At 40.7% G+C, this 19,138-nt stretch overlaps 2 protein-coding genes across 8 annotated transcripts in view; both read right to left on the bottom strand.

The window, feature by feature from the left end:
* Window positions 1-1,005: 1,005 nt before the first annotated feature.
* Window positions 1,006-3,440, bottom strand: cln8 (CLN8 transmembrane ER and ERGIC protein). Its single transcript, XM_004082374.4, has 3 exons — window positions 3,247-3,440; window positions 2,308-2,915; window positions 1,006-2,132 (listed from the first exon to the last, which is right to left on the bottom strand). The coding sequence occupies exons 2-3, from the start codon at window positions 2,833-2,835 to the stop codon at window positions 1,806-1,808; spliced, it is 855 nt and encodes a 284-aa protein (XP_004082422.1). The 5' UTR covers window positions 2,836-2,915; window positions 3,247-3,440; the 3' UTR covers window positions 1,006-1,805.
* Window positions 3,441-6,836: 3,396 nt separating this feature from the next.
* The window catches only part of dlgap2a (discs, large (Drosophila) homolog-associated protein 2a), a 197,702-nt gene continuing 185,400 nt past the window's right edge, over window positions 6,837-19,138 (bottom strand). For all 7 annotated transcript variants that reach the window (XM_020713719.3, XM_078941052.1, XM_078941053.1 and 4 more), the window contains 5 exons: window positions 16,932-17,020; window positions 16,388-16,827; window positions 16,218-16,309; window positions 13,598-13,750; window positions 6,837-12,953 (listed from right to left, as the gene is read on the bottom strand). In XM_020713719.3, coding sequence (XP_020569378.1) covers window positions 12,747-12,953; window positions 13,598-13,750; window positions 16,218-16,309; window positions 16,388-16,827; window positions 16,932-17,020 — 981 coding nt within the window. In that variant the 3' untranslated portion in view covers window positions 6,837-12,746. The remainder of the gene's footprint in view (window positions 12,954-13,597; window positions 13,751-16,217; window positions 16,310-16,387; window positions 16,828-16,931; window positions 17,021-19,138) is intronic.

The raw sequence follows: 19,138 nt of genomic DNA, 5'->3' as shown, positions 1-19,138 counted from the left end.
CTCCTCTGAACATGTCCAAACCATCTCAGTCTGGCTTCTCTGACTTTGTCGCTAACACAGGCAACATGAGCCGTCCCTCTGATGTACTCGTTCCTTATCCTGTCTAACCTGGTCACTCCTAAGGAGAACCTCAACATCTTCATCTCCGCTACCTCCATATCAGCGTCTTGTCTCTGTCTCACTGCTACCGTCTCTAACCCATAGAGCAGAGCTGGTCTCACCACTGTCTTGTACACCTTTCCTTTGAGTCTTGCTGGCACTCTTCTGTCACACAACACTCCTGACACTTTCCTCCACCCGCTCCAACCTGCCTGCACTCGCCTCTTCACCTCTTTTCCACACTCCCCATCACACTGAACTGTTGACCCCAAGTACTTAAACTCCTGCACCTTCTTCACCTCAGCCCCCTGTAACCTAACGCTTCTACCTTGATCCCTCTCGTTCAGACACATGTATTCTGTCTTACTACGACTGACCTTCATGCCTCTTCTTTCCAGAGCAAACCTCCACCTCTCTAGCTGTTCCTCCACCTGCTCTCTACTCTCACTGCAAATTACGATGTCATCCGCAAACAAACAAACCGCAAACTCACTCAAAATAAGTTTATCTATACAAAAAGGGTCTCCAAAATTAACCCTCGACTGACACCTATTGGCAGCTCTTGATATTGCAACCTCAAATTCCAAACTCTCAATTCACTCTAAAAAAATTCTAAAAACAAACCGCTAAATCTCCCAAATCATGCAGCTTCATAAACAGCTTAATAAACAGCTCACTATCTGGCAATCAAGTAGCATTTGCATCTATCTTAACCCAAGACAAACATGGACTCTCATTCAACTAAAACTGCACCTTTTTAGTAGAAACAGTGTAGCTTTGATTTAAATAAATTGGAACACAAATCGATACTTTTGCTGTATCCTGATGGATGCATCAGGCTTAAATATGTTGGCCAAAATGTTGTCTAAATAAAAACCACATGGGGTTTAAGAAAATAAATGAAAGTAGAAGTCTCCCAACTTTTTATTAACTGTTAAAGTAAACAGATTTTTAATACCATAATGAATGCTCCTAATGCAAACAAGGTGCATCCACAAATAACCACCTTTGGTGCACAAAATACTCTGAAACATGAAAGTTTTTTAAACAGTCAAATCTGTAACACAATTAGGCTTAATATTGAACTGAAAACATAACAACAAAATGAAAAGGTTTTGAATTCTGCTGTCATGACGACTGGATTTGGAAAATTAATGAGAAAATAACATCACCTGAAGAGTTAAAAAAAGAAAAAAGTTAAATTGATCCTAAACTAGGTTACTGTTAAAAGGCACTTTTGCTGTTCTGTATCAAGTGAGCTTTAGTGTCATCACATCCCATCGCTGTTCCAGACAATAAGCCCTTTGTTCACGTCTCATTCCTGAGCTTTCTCCCACCCAAAAACCCTGTTAGACCACAGCGTGCTCTGCTGCTACAATGACAAGTGGGTCCTTTTCTGCTGCGAAGAGATTTAAAGTTGTTTTGTTTTGTTAACCAGGACTTTAAGATGTGTTGTGGGGCTACAACTCAGCTTTCTAATAGGTCAACCACTCACACAGAACACACCCTCCTGATAAAAAGTTAGATGGTCAGTAAGATGTGAAATTATAAAAGACATAGATTACATAGACATAGATTTTCCCATAAACATCAGGTAATAAGCTTCCTTCAAATTCCAATTCCAAATGTCTACTTTAGGAAAATATGAACAAAGTCATAAAAGTAAAGCAAAGGAAAAAAGAAAAAAAATGTGTTTTTGGTGTGTTTTAATTTGATTTTGGCTTGGAAACAGCCTCAGCCCGACTGTCTTCTTTGCCCTTTTCTGGCACCGGCTTGTTGTCAAAGTTCCAGTCCACAGGGTTCAGCAGCTGCATGGTCTTCTTATGCGTCCAGATGGGGTTGATGATAAGAGTGAGCAGAGCCAGACCAGAGAAGAACAGCAGGCGCTGCGACAGCGCCACGTAGGTGCTGAGCTCCGACCAGTGGGTCACCGCAATCCACCACATGTAATAGGTGAGCACCATACGACAGTGGAACATGTGGATCATCACCCACTGGTTGGCTCTCCAGAATAAGGTGCGTGCCCATCCAGCCTGTCAGAAAGAGCAAAGACACATTTTTGGGCAACTCTAATAATATTGTGTTCTAAAAGAGTTTGTGGCTTTCAAAACAAGCTTCCTGTTTTTAAGAACTAAGAGGAACCAAAACTTGTTCAGACCTAAAGTGACCTAAAAACAAAAAAAGAAAAAGATGATTTAAGCCGCTTACCTTCAGTAACATCCAGGAAATACAGGTAAAAGGTGTACTCATCTCCAGCAAGAGTGTGACCATAGCCAGAAAGTGGCCCTGGGAATCCCACACTACGGCCCCAGCAAACCCTGCCAGGGCAAAGAAGTGGTGTGTCGCCAGTGGTATGTCGAATGAGCCAAATACCACACTGGATGTATGAAGCGCCACATTCTCAAAGAAAAAAAAGCCTGTGGCTGTGAGGAGGTGAAACCACGACCAGTCCTCCTGGCCCCTGACTTTGTCTCGGCTCAAATCGGAGTCCTCAGTCAGAGCTCGAAGTCCCGCTACAGAGCTCTGGATGCCGAAAGCCGCCCGGGTTGCAGCCAGGTTCCAAAAAACTTTCTCCTTGGAGAGCAGGGAGTTGTAGGTTTGGCTCAGGAGTAGAGACAGGAGGTGAGAGAGGAGGAATACTGATGTGTAGAAACCAAATCCTAGAGCGATGAGCTGAAGGCGGTAGTCCCAGGAAAAGTACTCTGGGCTGAGGTGAGGCACAGATTGAGTATCCATCCTTTCTGAGCAAGGAAACTTTCCCAAAAAAAGTCACCTTAAATTTGGAGTTTTAGCTAGATGCATGATGAGTGAGTCATCTGCAAAAAAAATGAAAAGTACTGTTAAGAACTGGCAACTGGCATTATACACTAGTGTTAACTGAGTCAGACAAACGAAAATACAAGGCAAAACAAAGCTATTGTCTAATTGTTTCCCCCCCAAAAAAGAAAGAAGGACCAACATAATAAGATGAAAAAATAATTCATGTTCATTAAAGGACATGTGAAGCGACAACTGGTTTTGGTTAATTTATTTATCCAGTCTTCCTCACACGTGAGTCTACCTCCTTTTTCTACAGTAAGAACGTAAACATCCGGCGGCCGAGACACGTTAGCAAAATATAAATTGATGGATAGGAGCCTGACTTACCGCAGACATAGTTTACAGAACATCTTTGCACAGATTCTGGAACTAAACATTCCCACCGACGGCATCTTGCTGAAACAGGAAGTTTCGCATCACGAGATAAGAATTCAGTCACACGACAGCGGAACCGGAAATTACGCCTTATTTTACTGAAAAAAAGACAGCCTATTGGTCAGCACCGTGTAGACCGTGAATCCTATTGGTTGGCCTAAACGTTCAGGTGAATTACTTTTTATATTTTAAAGTACGTTGTACAAACTAGAGATGTTAAGATATATTTACTTTTCATTTTTTATAGTTTAATAATTTATTATTTCATGGTTATACCCTCACCCATACTTCATCTCTTAGGTTTTCACATCAGGTTTATGTAAACAATGTGTTCATGGTTATGTGAGAACTACATAATTTGAATAAATGAAACAGAGGGAATTACCAATTTATTTATTAAACACAGCTGTAAAACTTCAGTGAGAATTGTATGTTAATATTTATTTTAACTACCAAAAATATTGTGTAATTAAAAAAAATGTCTGTAAAATTTAATTTAAGTGTATTAAAATATAGTACAATTAAATTGGAATTGATATACTCACAGAATGTAGGTTTTTTTAAAGTTTATCTTTGGATCATAAAATATACAAAATTGCTGTAGTTTTTATCTAAAATTACTAATCTCCAGAAACCACACATTAAGTGGTTTTCGTGGTAATAATTAGTCTTAAATGTATGTAAGTCCAAAAGTGACCAATAATTGTTCAAAAATAGAAACCTGGTAAAGTTTTTTTGTAAATTCATAAATTCAGTTCTACTGAGCACATGTTTGAAAAAGATTCCCTTTTTTGGCACGTTGATGGTGTTCTAATGATGCATTGGAAGTTTTTGAATAATTAGCAGACCTTTTGAAAACTGCTCATCAGCAACTTCTACACTTAATGTCACAACAGTTTATGGTCATGTGAATGGAAAAACTGATTTCTATGATAATGAGACACTTACTGGTGAAGACACGGGTAATTAACTAAGCTTTGTAACCATTGCAAACTACACTCTTAACCTTTCCATTAGAACACTTGGTGTATCGTCAAAAAAACAGAGTGTCCATTTTTAACAGGTGTGCAGACACAACCTTTTGTAGTTGTGTCTTCTAGTGACATTTCTGAACGACATTTAAGGAATGGTTCAAAAATGGATACAGGTATAATATTCTGCAGCTAAATCAGAAAAAAGGGCAAGGTTATTGTCTTTAAGGCTGAAAGAGACAGGTTCAAATACTTTCTAGTTAAAAAAAGTCTACAGATTTGATTTATGTATTGTGGTCCGTCTCCCCCCAGGGTTTTATGTTTTTGTTATTAGTTAAATGGGTTTAATTGTTATTTTCTCTTAGTTGGGATAGTAAGATTTAAAAGTTCATTGTAAAGTCAAAAGTTTATGTCTTACGCTGCCATCTAGTGGCCACATGCGGTACGTAAAGTGGGAAGCTTGGTTTGGGAAAGAGAGGCACGTGCAGCGTGTTGGGGAGTGGTGCGCATGCGTGAAAAGTAAAGCTCTTTGATGTATTCAGTACCCTGTGAGAAGCCATGATCTTTTTACAAAATTAAAAGTGGCTCAAGAATAGCAAGTCTGTGGAGTTTTTTGAAGCCCTTTGTGTTTAGCTCGCCGTATAAGCTGAATCAATACATTTGGCTGAGGGCAGAAGATATTGTTAGTTTCATTTATTTGAATAGGGGGGACAGCGCATATTAATAAACATTTCTGTCAATATGCCAGAGTTAGCCAAAGGGGCTATTTTTCATCTGCAGTCCCTGGGAAGATGTTAAAAATCACCCTAAAAGATCAAAGTAAAATCACATAACATTAACATTACACATAACACATAACATTACATATATATATTAAACAGTGCATCCAATAAAATAAGCAGTTAACCTTAAATCAATTAGTGATAAAACAATCCAAAATCAGAAAAATGTAAGAACATACATGCACATAAAAGACATGACAGTAGCGAGGATCAGTGAGAGGAAATGTACTCAGTGTTGACAGCTCTGATTGTCAATGAGCCATTTCTTTAATTGTGTCTTGAATAAATGATATGTGTTTTGATTTCTGATACTAACAGGTTTCGTGAAGTTCCACTCAGTAGCAGCTCTAACAGAAAAAGCATTCTGACCAAAAACGCTTTTTCTGAAGGGAATGATACAGTCTCCTCTGACTGCACTCCGAGTTCTGCTGTGATCTGCTGTCCGGATGTTAATAAACTGGTGAAGAGGAGGGGATGATAAGCATTCAATTGAATTTATTCAAAGTAAATCTCCAAGTCTCTAGATGTTTCTTCACCCACTCCCCGCTTTTACTACAGATCACAATGTCATCTGCAAATATCACGATCCACAGAAATTATTATCTAACTGTATCTGTCAGTCTGTCCGTCACTGCAGGAGACAAGAAAGAGTTTAAGGAGTTTCTCCCGGATGATTGGACTTCAACTCCTCCCTAAAGCCATATATCACTCTTCCTTTTTTCAACTTTCTACGTTTCAACTTTCACATCCTCTTCCCTCTTCTTGATTTCAGGAGGTCCCCTCCATCACACTCACCGGTGAACATCCAGCGCTCAGACATTGAGATTGTGGCCCTGGGTGTTCACCTTAACAACAAATTCGTCTGTGGTCTGGCAACACGGATGCTCCGTTTAACCCTTGTGCTATCCTAGGCCCTTTAACATTGGGAGTGAGGTCATCTAGATCCCACAAGACAGTGTGCTGAACCTTTCTTCTTCAATGATTTGTGATCTTCACTGGTGTCCATGGATTACATGAAATCCTCTCCATGTTTATCCACCTTTGTCAGTCAGAACACGTCAATGGTCATCTTGACCTTATTGGGTGGCACAGGGGATAAGAAGGGCCTTACCTACCTAGGAGACTGAGGTTCTTTGGTGTGTGCAGACAGCTGCTAAGGACTTTCTATGACACTGTGGTGGCCTCAGTAGTCCTTTTCTGTAGTTGTGTGCTGGGCAGGGGGTAGTACAGGGGGTGACAGGAGGAGACTTAACAAACTGGTTAAAGAGACCAGCTCTGTCCTGGGCTGCACACTGGAGTTTATCGAAGAGGTGGCGGACAGGAGGATGTTGGCTAAGCTAACATCCATCATGGGTAAAACCCCTCCCACCTCCTGCACCAGACTGCAGAGGCGCTGACCAGCTCCTTCAGCACGAGACTGTTGCACCCTCAGTGCAAGAAGGACGATCAGGTCATTCTTCCCCACAGCCATCAGACTGTACAACACAGTACTACAGTGACACAGTATGTACCCACACAGTGGATTTCATGGTTTAAAAATAAGAGCAAAGTAAGGCAAAAAAAAAATTGTTAAAAATGTTAAATGTAATAGTGTTCAAACCCCTTTTCATCAATTTCCTCCACTTTTTTCCTGTAAATAAAAAGAACTTAAAAGAACATGACTTCTTTGTTGACACATAAAAGGCTTGTTGGGTATTTTTTGTAAGGCTTCAGAGAGCAGGAATCATTGACACTTCCACATTTAAAACAAACAATAAAAATAACACACACACACAAACTTGTCCAAGTCTTTTTCTCCAAAAAGTTTAATTGCAGAATTATTTACATATTAGGAACTAAGCAATGACCAAACTACTTAAAGAGGCAAAATCTTAAAGTAGCTCCCCTCAGAAAGAATTGAGAGGACCTGCAACTCAAATCATACAAAAAAGGAAGCTCAGCAACAAATCACACTCACTGAAGAAACAAATGTGAATCATATGACAGTGTCCTAGTCTTTAACGGAAAAACAAACCGGCACATCTACAATCAGATTTTGCATGCCATCATACCAGCTTATGATATAAAGTAAAAATGTCAAATATAGAGGCAGGAGCAGAAATAAATTATGCATCAGTGATTTGTATATTATACATTTTCATATATATATATATAATATCTATATATATATTTCTTTACAAATAATTAATATTTGGCATTATAGTGTTCCTCACTCTACATATGATATATAAGAGCTGAAAATAGTTTTTTTTTCTAAACAACTACATTTTTAAATTTGATCCAGTAATTATGAAGAGGTCTCACAATCCAAAGTTCAAGGATGTATGGGGTCAGTCCCAGCGAGGCTCTTTTAATGGAGTGGTTACAAAAAAAGTGACGCGTTTGGATCAGATATTTTCAGGATGTACCTGTGGCGAATGCCAAAGACAGCAGAACAATTAAAGATTCTTGATTAAAATAATGAGAATTTTTTGTTTGTTTTTTTGGATGAAACTGGTTTTGGGTGACGATGCTGAGATGTGATGACGTGGAGGTTGACAAATATGACTCCTTAAAGTCAGTTGTTGCGCTTCTGAAACGTGAATGGAGACTGTTATTAAAGGCTTGGCACGTCATGTGAAAAGCATAAAAACACATTCCCATTAATGTTCACGTGTGCCCACAACGCAAACGCACATTAGCAAGGCTTAAGCCTCTGAAATGGGTTTCAGAATCACTCTGTAAGAAACGTCCTTTGAAATGTCCTCATAAAGAGATGAAAAGTAAAAAAAAGAGCAAATAAAACAAAAGCAGAATAAAAGTTCATTCATGTGTGTTTTTTAAATAGGAGACCAACTTTGACTGTAATCACTCAGGCATTTTACCACCCATCTTTAATAAATGTTTTTTGGCTGCCAGGAAAATGCCAGGTTTGTTGAAAATCCTCCATGTTTCACTCCTTAGTTCTTTCCAAGTTTTTAAAGACCCACTCCAAAGAAAATACTGTAGTTTTTTTGGTGCTTTTGCCATGTTATTGTGGGGTTTTTCTGATGAATTAGGACATATCTAATGAAGATTTGATTTAAAATTGCATTTCTTTATTCAAATCGTAGATGACTAGATCCATGCACGTCTCTGTTTTCCTTATCTGAACTGGAAAACTGTACGGCTGGATAGCTCAGATATCGCTCGCAGTTTTTGTTGCTCCTCTAATGTTAGATTAGGGTTGTGAGGGGCTGTGAGCTACCAGGGGAGAGTGTGAGCAGCTGGATGTCGGGAAGTGGGGATGGAGTTACTCTGTACCCACAACTCAAAGATGAATTTCTAATGAACAACTGCCGCTCTGTAGAAACTGTGTCCTAGATTATGACAGGTTTTTTCCTTTTGGCTACAAATGGGATAATCATAATTAAAAGACGACTGGAAACGCTTTTGAAATAGATCAAAAGTTGAACTTTGAACTTTTAACCTCCATCAAAGCAATACAGTAAAGAAAATTCAATATTTTGTAAGTATTACAAGGACTTATTTAATTATTACAATTATTTCATTTTCTTTGTAAAAACTATTTTAAAAATTCAGCTGAACAACTTATCAAATGCAAAGTTTTGACAAAATCTGATTTTATTATGACCACAACCCTGATGATTAATTTAAATCGTTTTCATCTGAAGACAGACTTAAAGGGAAATACTTTATTTTGCCAATAGAACTGACCTGAGAGAGGAAGCTCCTTCATAAACGTTTGCCATATGTGCCTCAACTGTATCATCCATTAGTAACTGATTTAAAAAAATCAGTCTGGCTATTTCAACAAGATATTATGGTCTGTTAGAATCACTCTGAAAGTTCTTAGAAGAAGAGAAATATTAGGAGGAGGAGGAGATATGCCTTGAACTGCATGTTGTGCTCTCAGAACAGAACATCCCTCTCTTCCGCACAGGACACCTTTCTGCAACACAAACCCTGAACGGCCTTGGAGGATGTTTCCTTGATCTTACCAAGGACTCCAGATCTTACATAAAGCGGCTTTGCTTCCTCAGACGCGGGTTGAAAATGATCCAGAGTGTCTTACAGCCTAGAATCACACGGCGCCGACGGTTGGGGGCTTGATGTGGCACTTTCGCCTCCTCTAAGCCAGCATATGTCATCCAAAGTCTGTCTCCCTCCTGCCTGTCCGCCCGCCTGCCTGCCTGCCTACCCGCCACTTTGGCAGCAGCAGGAGCACCGTCTCTGCTCTGCCAGCTGCCGAGCATCACAGGCCAAGAGATCTTCCAGAAAGCTGCTGTCATATTGTTACAGTTCCCTGCTGCTGCCATGAAAAACATTGATGAGAGAAACAAAATGAGCTGAATTTCTGGATTTTTAGACAAATGTTTGCTTTTGTCTACGTTCTAATATGTGAATTTGTGAAAACACACATAAGCATGGACAACACTCACATAACGTGATTAGCACAGGCTAGTATGGCTGAATTTGAGTTGAATTCAGACAGCATTATTGCACATTTAGACTAAAAGCTTCATCAGAAACGGAAGCTCTCCTCTGCTATCTGTTGCAGATTTTTGGCATTCTGGGGTTTAATTTCATTAAAAAAAATATGAACTTCTATAAGGGTTTTTCAGGCTAGAAATGAGAGTAGAAAACCTGAAACAAAGTAGAGATTACTGCTGGCTATCCAAAAGTGCATGATTGTGGCCAAAGTCAGGGAACTCAAGCAGCCTCCAGCTGAGCTCTAATCACTGTATTTTTATTGATGCCAAAACAGAAATATGCAGAAAACTATTTGCTGTGCACATTGGAAGACGACACAGTTATATAATCTGTAAAGGGAAAGGTGGGAAAATTGCTTCTCCCTGAACTGTCGCCCTGCTACTCTCTGCAATGAGGCTCATACTCCTAATACAAGTGATGTGCTGATGATGATAACACATAGAAATGGATTGATTGTTGCTAAAATTCTGTGCTGAGCATTTCAAAAATAATTTAAGAATACAGGAGCTAGGAGAGTTTTCTAAAATTCCTAGAAAGTGAGTTCCTCACAGAGTCACAGCACCGATCATTTTTATAATTTTTTGTGATCAGTCCGAAAATTGAACTATTGATGATTTCTGTATCCTTTTTTCTCAGGAGTTTCATCTTGATTCCAGTTGTAATGCATTTATGAAACATCATTTCCTGGGAGGCAGGAAAAGCTGCTTCCAGTTGCTGCAAAGGCAATCTCCAAAGTAAATAATCCTTTTGCCGTTCACTAAGGAAATATCTCAAAACACGCACCCTTTTTTAAATAATCCCAGCAATGAAAAAGGCGTCCCAGTCGAGGTTGGGTAAAATGAAATGTACATAAAAAGTGTGATCTCTGCATTCATCCTCTCTGTTCTGTTGGCAAACACTGATAACATCCATTTGAGTTTGTGTGCTGCAGAGAAAAGCTGCTCCTTCACATTCTGACAACGATGTTCGTTTGCCGTTTGATACTGAAGAGAAAGAATTGCAATTTCCCCACAGAGGAGTAACGTGGTTAGGGAGCTCTTCCTTTTGGGGAGCAGATTTTTATTTCCAAGAACTACTGTACACTTTGGAATAATGCTTTTATTATGAAAAGAGAATCTAATTTGTCAGTTGAAGTCAAGTCATTATTTCCTTTGGTCGACGGATGACGTTTGATTTTTAATTGTATTTTAGCAAACCTTACAGACCAACTCATAGGAAAAATGTGTTTTTTGGTGGCAATTTTTGGATGATAAAGGACATTTAAAAAAAAAAAGTATTTCTAAGTATTTCTTTACTCGAACCGTCGTGAATCAGGAGCAGATGAAAAGATGCTGTTTGAAAAACAGCGTATTTGCAGAAAAAACAATGAGTGGCCATTTTTGTTGCAGCGGTAATGTTACGTTGGGGTTGTAAGCTAGCGGGAAGACGTGTGGACGTAGAGCTCTCCACAATGGAAAGTGGAAGGGGGCGGGGTTTCTCTACACCATGAGTCACGCCCACAACTCAGAGGCAAATTTCGAATAAACTTCTGCCGCTCTGCTGAAACTATGTCCTAGAAAACGATTAGATTTTGGCTAAAAACAGCATATTCATAATCAAAAGAACGCTTTTAAAATGGATCAAAAGATGATCGGAGTGGGGACTTTAAGAGCATATGGATGCGCAGATAAAAGATCAATTAAAGGAAATTGTGAAGAAAAAAAAAAGATGTTTTATGCCAAAAACGATATTTAAAAACACTGCAGAGTCATGGCATATGATCCATAATAAGTAAATCTTTCTGTGGCTATAAATATATTAGGATATTGCTGGTTATAGAGGTGAGTGGGCCATGGCGGATGGTTTTGCATTGCTATAGATTGATGAATATTCAGTTCATGTAATAGAAGGGGTGGACTCAGACACAACCTTTCTTCCATTTACAATCCTGTTTTAAAATGACTGCACAAACAGTCTCAGCATGACAATAGGTAACCAGAGGTGTTACCCAGGACGGGTGATGAAACTCAGCGACACGGGGGTCAACGATTCGAAGGTTAGGGGCCTTTGTTGGCCATGAGAGGACTCAACACCACCTGGACAGAATTGAAGAAACCGCTCGGATGAAACGTCCTCAAACAAGAAATTTGAACTCTGATCATTTTATCATGACACAGACATGCAGTTCATGTTTTTCTTTTCAAGGGCATTTCATTTCATTTCAGACATTAGTATGGATGTTTTGTTTGCGTTTCGATGATTATTTGTTTCATTCCTCATTCACTTTGGCTAAAATGGGATCTCGCCATTGCGCCGCTATTCAATAGATTTGTCAAAAGCAACAAGGTCACACGCAGGAAAAAAACCCCATGATCTTCCCACTCACAATTCAAAAATACTACAGTACTATTGTGAACTTGGGTATGTACATTTCCCTTGGAAATACAGAGATTTGTAATAAGTGCATAAGTGCATTTGTCTACACGTTTTTGATCTAAATAGTTACACAACTTTAATTTTTTTCCCCTCTATGTTCAGGAAAATGTTGGCACAATACTTGCATGTTTTCAGCCTAAATGTCTGAAGGTTGGCAGCATGGAGATGAGATATGTGGGATGTGAGGCGACGAGATGCTTCCCTTTATCATGAACGATGTTTGCCTACAACCCCATGGGGTAGAAAGCTGCATTTTTCAACACTCACCAGTCCAGAGCTTGGCTGCCTGAACAGACTCGGAGGGCTGACTGGTGCCGTGTGCACAGAGCTGAGGTATTTCAAGCATTGGCACTTCTCTGAGTTTGGAAATTACAGCAAATCAGAGATGGTTTGCTTTTAATCAACCCCTCCTAAAGAGGGCAGAAATGGAAATGTCCCCAAAAAGGTTGAAAAATTCTCAAGGGGTGTTTACTTGAGAGAAACTAGTCTTTTTCTTATTTTTTTAGCTCAAAGGTCTGGTTGCTGGTGGGTTCTCAAAGCTGCTCTTCATCAATGGCACTTTGCAAATGCTGAAAGACGAAAGATGTTTCGGTGGTGGGAGAGCTCATATAATAGAACGGGACAAGGACCAACCCATGCCAGGCTTGATGGGAGGGGCCTCGGCACATCCTACAGTCCAGTGGTGTTGGCGATGGGGACTATGGATGGCTACCAGAAAACAAATGGAAAAAAGGAGGAGTAGAGCGAGTAGCAATCTAGAAAAAAAGGGCTAGTTTGAACGTTATTTCGGATCACAGGACCCAAAATCTTCTCAAAGTCGAGTCTGCGCCTCTGGAATATAGATTTCGATGCTGTCCGCTCGCTCTGTGGCTGAGTTCTGGCGGAAAGAGGCGGCCCTTTTGGCTGCCATTAGCCTTCGGCGAGCCTCCTGACGGTGTCTGTCGGGGAGGTCTAGTGACTTCTCTCGCGTTATTGTACTCTTCTGACGAGCTGTCTTCTTTGGTATGGGGGCTGGTGTCTGTCGACGGAGGGACAGAAAGCATACAATTGTGCACATCTGTTAGTTTCTTTAAGCCTTCTCCAACACTAAAACTGCAGAAACATCTAGAAAGGGCTGGGCAAACTACGGCACGGGAGCCATATATACTGTAAAAGATAATGTTAATAATCCTTAATAATGTTTTATTTCCCACAGATGGTGCACAACAAAATAAATCGACCTTTGCTAAGGTGCAGAAAGTTATCCTGCATTTAAGTGGTGTTGGAAGATTTGTTGTTTTTCTGACGTTCTTGTGTGTTTTCCGAGTCGGAAATACATTTTTCCAATTATTCTAACACCTCATGAATGCAGCCTTTCTCTAGGTTTGAAATTCAACTGAGGGACATCAATCCATTGGAGCTATAGGCACTGCAATGAGAACAAAAGTCACAGTTTCGAAATAAAAACACCAAAATGTTCTGTTTAAAATCTATAAATTCATTTTCAATCAAAATTAAAGCTTGTCTTTGTCCAGATTTTATGGTATTTCATTCTCTTATGAGGTGGATTACCAAAACACGCCACTGATCTGCTCTTTGTTGGGCCCTTCTGTCATATTTTAGAACCCTTTCTGGCCCACGAGTCAAAAAGTTTGTCCACTCCTGATCTAGGAACCTCCTGACCTTCTTCTCTGGGCTGTCCACGGGCCTCCAGCCGTTGTTCTTGATCTGCTGCAGCTGATCGAACTTTATGCTGACGTCATCGATGGAGAGCTGGAGCAGGTCCCAGAATCCAGCCAGGTCCTGAGAGGTGGGTCGGGGCATGGCACTGGGGTCCTACAAGATTTAAATTCCTGTCATTGCAGTGCAGTTTAGATCCACTAGATGTCCTTAACAGACCAACCGAAACAGCCGTGGATGCTAGAGAGGCTGCTGTTGAATGATACCATTGAAACAATTCACAGTGGAGAACAGACTTTGACGAAAGAGGTCAGAAATAAACCGTCTTTGTCAGTTCACTCCTATTCCTCTCTGTGGTTCCGAAACGAGGACGACATCAGATTGAGGGAGGCTCTATTGTCTTTAAAACTGCTTCTTGCAGGATTTAAGGAGTTCACATTTTCATGAATGCATTCCGTTTTCTTCTCCACCTCGTTATAAATCAGGCAGTCCCATTAAAAAAACAAAGTGTTTTGAAATTGGATTAGATTGACAAAACTTTTGGAATGATTTGAAAAAGAATGCAAAACCATTTTTTTGATGCTGACCACCTAAAGTGAAATTAATCTTTGAATGACTTATCAGGGTCCTCCAGTGGTGGAGACAGGCTGATGAGCTAAAACACTAAACTATGCGAGCTTAACACCATTTTTATCAAATGTGAAGCTTCTTAATGGAGCACGGAATGCAGAATAACTGAAACGCCACACTCTTCATAGGACTTTTTTGTTCTGTTTTGTTTTCTCTCTGCAAATATTTGACAGAACCTGATTTCAACTATCACTCCTTAGATTTTATCATCTGCTCACCCGCCTTGACAGAACATCAGTGACACAGCTAAATACAGAGATCCCTGCAGTCAAAGCTTTGTGACATTTAGATAATGTGGCTTTTGAAGGCAGCAGCTGTTTGATGGTCTCATGGATTTACAGTAGCATCTCGGCAGGTGGCATTTTCCTGCTACGCTCATAGACGAGTTATTGCATTACTTTTCATTTCTCTAGAATGTCTCTGCAGGCACATCATCTAAAATCCTCCTTTTATAGTGGCAGTAACAAAGTGAAACCCGAAGATATGCGGATGTAACATTAACTAAATATTATATGGGGGAAAAAAAAGTTATCGGATTGTGGAACTTGGGTTTGGTGAGGAGACAGATTTGAAGCATTGTGAAAGCTAAGCGCGACTGAAGGCACTCATCAGCTTTAACTCCGACCCGGAAAAGTAAATTCCGTGTTTTTTCAAGGTTTCAAATATCCTGAGCTGGCAGATGTGTGTTGCTTGTGCTAAGCTGGAACTGTCAGTGAGTGTGTTAAATCCCGGAGAGGCAATCCACGGTCTTTGAAGCATTTAAAAGCAGACTCTCTACAGTCAAAAACAGATCAGAAGCTTCCAAAATCCTTAACCTTCAACAAATAAAAGACAAAAATGTGAATTAACATATAGGTGCACATAGATTTTATGTTGTCTGGGTTGTTGGATCAGAAAGTAGCAGAATAAACATCTGCTTCAGCTGGAGGAAGTACCTGACTGGGTTTATACGGCTGGTTGAGTGCGTCTAATCTCTGTGCAATTCCCACAGAGCCTAAAAAAGTGCAGTTGCCGTTGCATGCTGTGAAAAACAACATTATCTGCAATAAGCACACAGTAACTTGGTTTCAAATCTTGGGTGCCTGGCTCGATAAATGTCACATAAAAAATAAAAACTTGTGACGCTCTGCTCTGTAAGAGGGCAACTGGTGTTTGTGAAGGTTTCTTCTGCCCTCAGGAGAGACATATCACCACTAAAGGCAAAAAAAAAAGACGCTCACCACGACGAGGATTTTTCGACCACATGTGTCAACTGGGAGCCAACTTTTATTTACAGTGTTTACCAGGACGCATGTAGCATGTTCCCTGAACCATGCAATGACTCTGGAGTGCCTAGAGGAAAACATGCAAACTTTACACAGAAAGGACCCAGCTGGGATTTGAACCAGCGACTGCCAAACCCCTATACCGCTGTGAGTCTCAATGAACGAGACGGAAAACCTTTGATTGCAACTGCTGAAGGTTTTTTTATGATTACAAATGTTTCCAGGGAGTTCACCTTCATTCTGATGGAGGCAGCTATAGGTCTTCAATTTGAGTCTGATGAGAATATTGATGGTATTTTGTTCTGACGTATTCAATCCTATTGCTGTAGGTATGACATACCACAAATGCAGTACTTTTGGTTTAGAACAACTAAAAATCTTTGACCTATTTTCCTTGTGCAATGTTGTAATGAAAAGCCTTTTTTGAGTTGATGTCAAAATCTGCTTAAAACGGTATTTGACTTTCTGTTTGTGAGTTAAAAAATATATCAGGTATTTTGGAAATGTTTTTGTATCCCTTTGTATTAGAGTACACAGCATGGTTGGTGATGGCACAGTTGTTATGGAGAACATTTTGAATGTTCGTGTCATAAACGCTGCTAACTCTTGGTATAGGCCCTTTGACATTTTGTGTTTTAAGCCTCTTTCAGCTTAAGGAAACACATTGGATAAGTATGATTGTAGGCACAGAAAGAAGAAATGAATCCTTTTGCGTCATCATGTCTCACCAGGTTTTGCTGACACAGCCAATAGAATTGCTGGAATTTCTGCGACATGAGCAGCTGAGCACTTCCGACTGCACTCCGGATTTTACCTAGAACTGAATAAAGCACACCAGCGTGTCAGACACAGCTCCGTCTGTTCAGGCAGATGCCTGTGTTTGAGCCAGAACACTCACTCTCCTCGGACAGGTCGTTCTCCTCGGCCTCCGCTTCCATCTCTTTACACCATCCCTCCATCTTCTTGGTTTCGTTGTGGAGCAGCTGCATGAACCAGCTCCCGTCCCTCCGCAGGGATGGGGACACCCTTCCCGACTCGCCAGGTGAGGAGTTGCTCTCTCGAGGGGAGGGGGGCTCCAGCTGCCAAGTGTTTTCGCTGGTGGTCTCCCGAGGACTGGGCGGCTCTGCAGGTGTGCGGTAGTCATCGCGGTAGCTGAAGAGCCCCTGCGTGCGAACCGTCCTCACTGCCCCGTATTGGGTGGGCGTGCTGGGCTCCGAGTGGCGCTGGAAGCCCCCGCCGAACTGCAGGCCTTTGTCCTCCATGGTGGGAAAACCCTCCAACTCCAGGTCTGCTTGCACAGCGGCGGTCACACTGTTGGAGCGCTTGAACCTCCCCTGTCTGAGGAGCAAAACAAATGTACACAAAATGAGGAATGAGTGCTCTGATAACTTTCATGAGAGCCAGATCTGACTTCAAAGCCGGAATTACAGTCATTAGCTCACCCTTTCTTGTCGTCCTCTACTTGGATCCCCACAGAGTGGTACTCCGGTGAGCCTTTGCTTTCAGCCTCAGAGTCTGTGGCCGTTTCCACCTAATGTGGGAGAGATGACACAGAACAAGACTGGCTCTCATTATGTGAGCTACCATTCCCCAGTGTTTTTGGCTTTATTGGGTTGGGACTGAACAAAGCAACTTAACTTTACACAGCATGTCACAGAGTAAACACTGTGATTTATGGAGGCTGCAGTGGAAAACTGAAAGACTCCTTTGTGTGGAGTTTAGACAGAAACTCCAGGAAATAATATGATAAACAATAACATATATTTTAGGCTTTTTTTCTTTCATAGTTTGATGAAATTAATAACTATGCATTCACACTGGAGATCTTAATGTTAAATTTCGAGTTAAACTTAAAATCCCACTCAGATCATCTTTTTTAAGTGTTCCCGGTGTTTTTTTTTATAAGTATTATGCCATTTTTAAGCCAAAATTGACAAACCTGTCGTTTTTCTAGGTCATAATTTCTGCAGAGTGGCAGGAGTTCATTAGAAATTTACCTCTGAGCTGTGAGCAGGACTGTTGGAGTCAGTCCGCCTCCTCTTCCCTTCCCCGTTGCTGAGAGCTTTCTATTCACACATTCTCCTGCTAACTTACAACCCCTTGCACCCCCAAGGTAACATTAGCGGTGAAACGGAAATGGCAAGCAGCTAACCCGCCGAACAATTGTGAGTCAGATGCCAGCTCAGACTCACAACAATTTGAATAAAAAAATTCTCAGAAATGCAATTTTCATTGTACATGGCCTCCATCATGAGAAACATGCTACAAGAACATGTAAAAAATAGCAAAAACATGATTTTAATCGGAGTTGGTCTTTCAATGTAGCTGTCATCAGACTTGTGCATGTATCGTCTGCAGCTCTGAAGTGATAAACATGGCAAAATAACATAAATGCTGAGCATAACCGAGTACGAGCGCGTCAAAGGTTTGGATTTCTCTGTTAGGAATAATTAGAAACATAATAGTTAGAAACTCCGCTTCGAAGGACCAAATGTGAGGAAACTGGAGATTCTAAACAGGACTGTAAAATAGGTAAATTAGATTGGTTTGTTCCCCTTCAGCTTCCTGCACACAAAAATGAATGAATAATGACTCAGAGACAAAACTTAGCTTCAGTGAAGATGTACTCCGCACAAAGGCACAAATTTGTACGAAGGGTTACAGACAGATGAACAGGGTTGCTGCATCAAAGTCCGAACACCGGAGCTCAAAGTCTGAACAAAGAAAACAGGAAAATGGGCTTGGTATATAAACCCTGCATTTGCATATTCAGAAGATCACCCGATAGACAATGATGTGAAAATCACACCCACAGGTTGCTGCTGGAGAGAAGCTCCAAGGTCGCAATGGAGATATCTCTGAGGCATCACACACACACAGAAAAAGGGAGTATGAGGAGAAACTGTGAGAAAAATAGCTTGGCTGTGCTGTCTTCAAATGTAATATGATTTTGAGATGATAATACATAGTGAATCAAGTTTAAATCATTAGTGTAATAAAAAGTAAAAGTTAGCGTAATAAAAAGTAGAAGGGAGTTTCTAACTATTCTGTTTCTAATTATTCCTAACAGTCTCTTTCATGTTAATGATGTAAAAATGACGTATACTCATATAACACTTGTTTTCTACCTTCCTTGAAGGCCCAAAGCGCTTTATAGTCATGAAAACCCACACATTCACACACTGATGGTGGCTCCACCGGCAAACAATACAATTTAGGATTCACTGTTTTGCCCAGGGACTCATGGGCGAGCAAGTCGGGCACTGAACCTGCGACCTTCTGAGGTGGACTGGTCTTGTGTGGAGTTTGCATGCATGGGTTTTCTCCGGGAACTCCAGCTTCTTTCCACAGTGTAAAGACATGCTTTATTGGTTAGTTGGTGATCCATCTTCAGAAGTTCTCTGATGACTCTGCTGTTGTTGGCTGCATTAATGGTGGGCGGGAGGAGGAGTACAGGGATCTTGTGGATAAATTTGTGAGATGGTCTGGAGAAAACAACCTGCTGCTGAATGTGGAAAAGACCAGAGAGATGGTGATGGACTTCAGGAAGAAACCACCAGCTTCCCAGCCTCTCAGCATCTTTGGCAGAGAGGTGGCAGAGGTAGAGGAGTACAAGTACTTGGGAGTAACCATCGACAACAGACTGAGC

Source organism: Oryzias latipes, chromosome 22 (assembly GCF_053564925.1).
Source record: "Oryzias latipes strain Hd-rR chromosome 22, Olatipes_Hd-rR_3.1".
Lineage (NCBI taxonomy): Eukaryota > Metazoa > Chordata > Actinopteri > Beloniformes > Adrianichthyidae > Oryzias > Oryzias latipes.
Note: the sequence above shows the minus strand (reverse complement) of the source record. Positions and strands in the feature narration are given on the sequence as shown.

What these genes read in the sequence shown, in the direction of transcription:
- cln8 (XM_004082374.4), bottom strand. Translation starts at nt 2,835, where the DNA reads ATGGATACTCAATCTGTGCCTCACCTCAGCCCAGAGTACTTTTCCTGG. An exon ending in TTTCCTGGATGTTACTGAAG is followed by an intron (nt 2,133 to 2,307) that starts GTAAGCGGCTTA and finishes TCTTTCTGACAG; the next exon opens with GCTGGATGGGCACGCACCTT.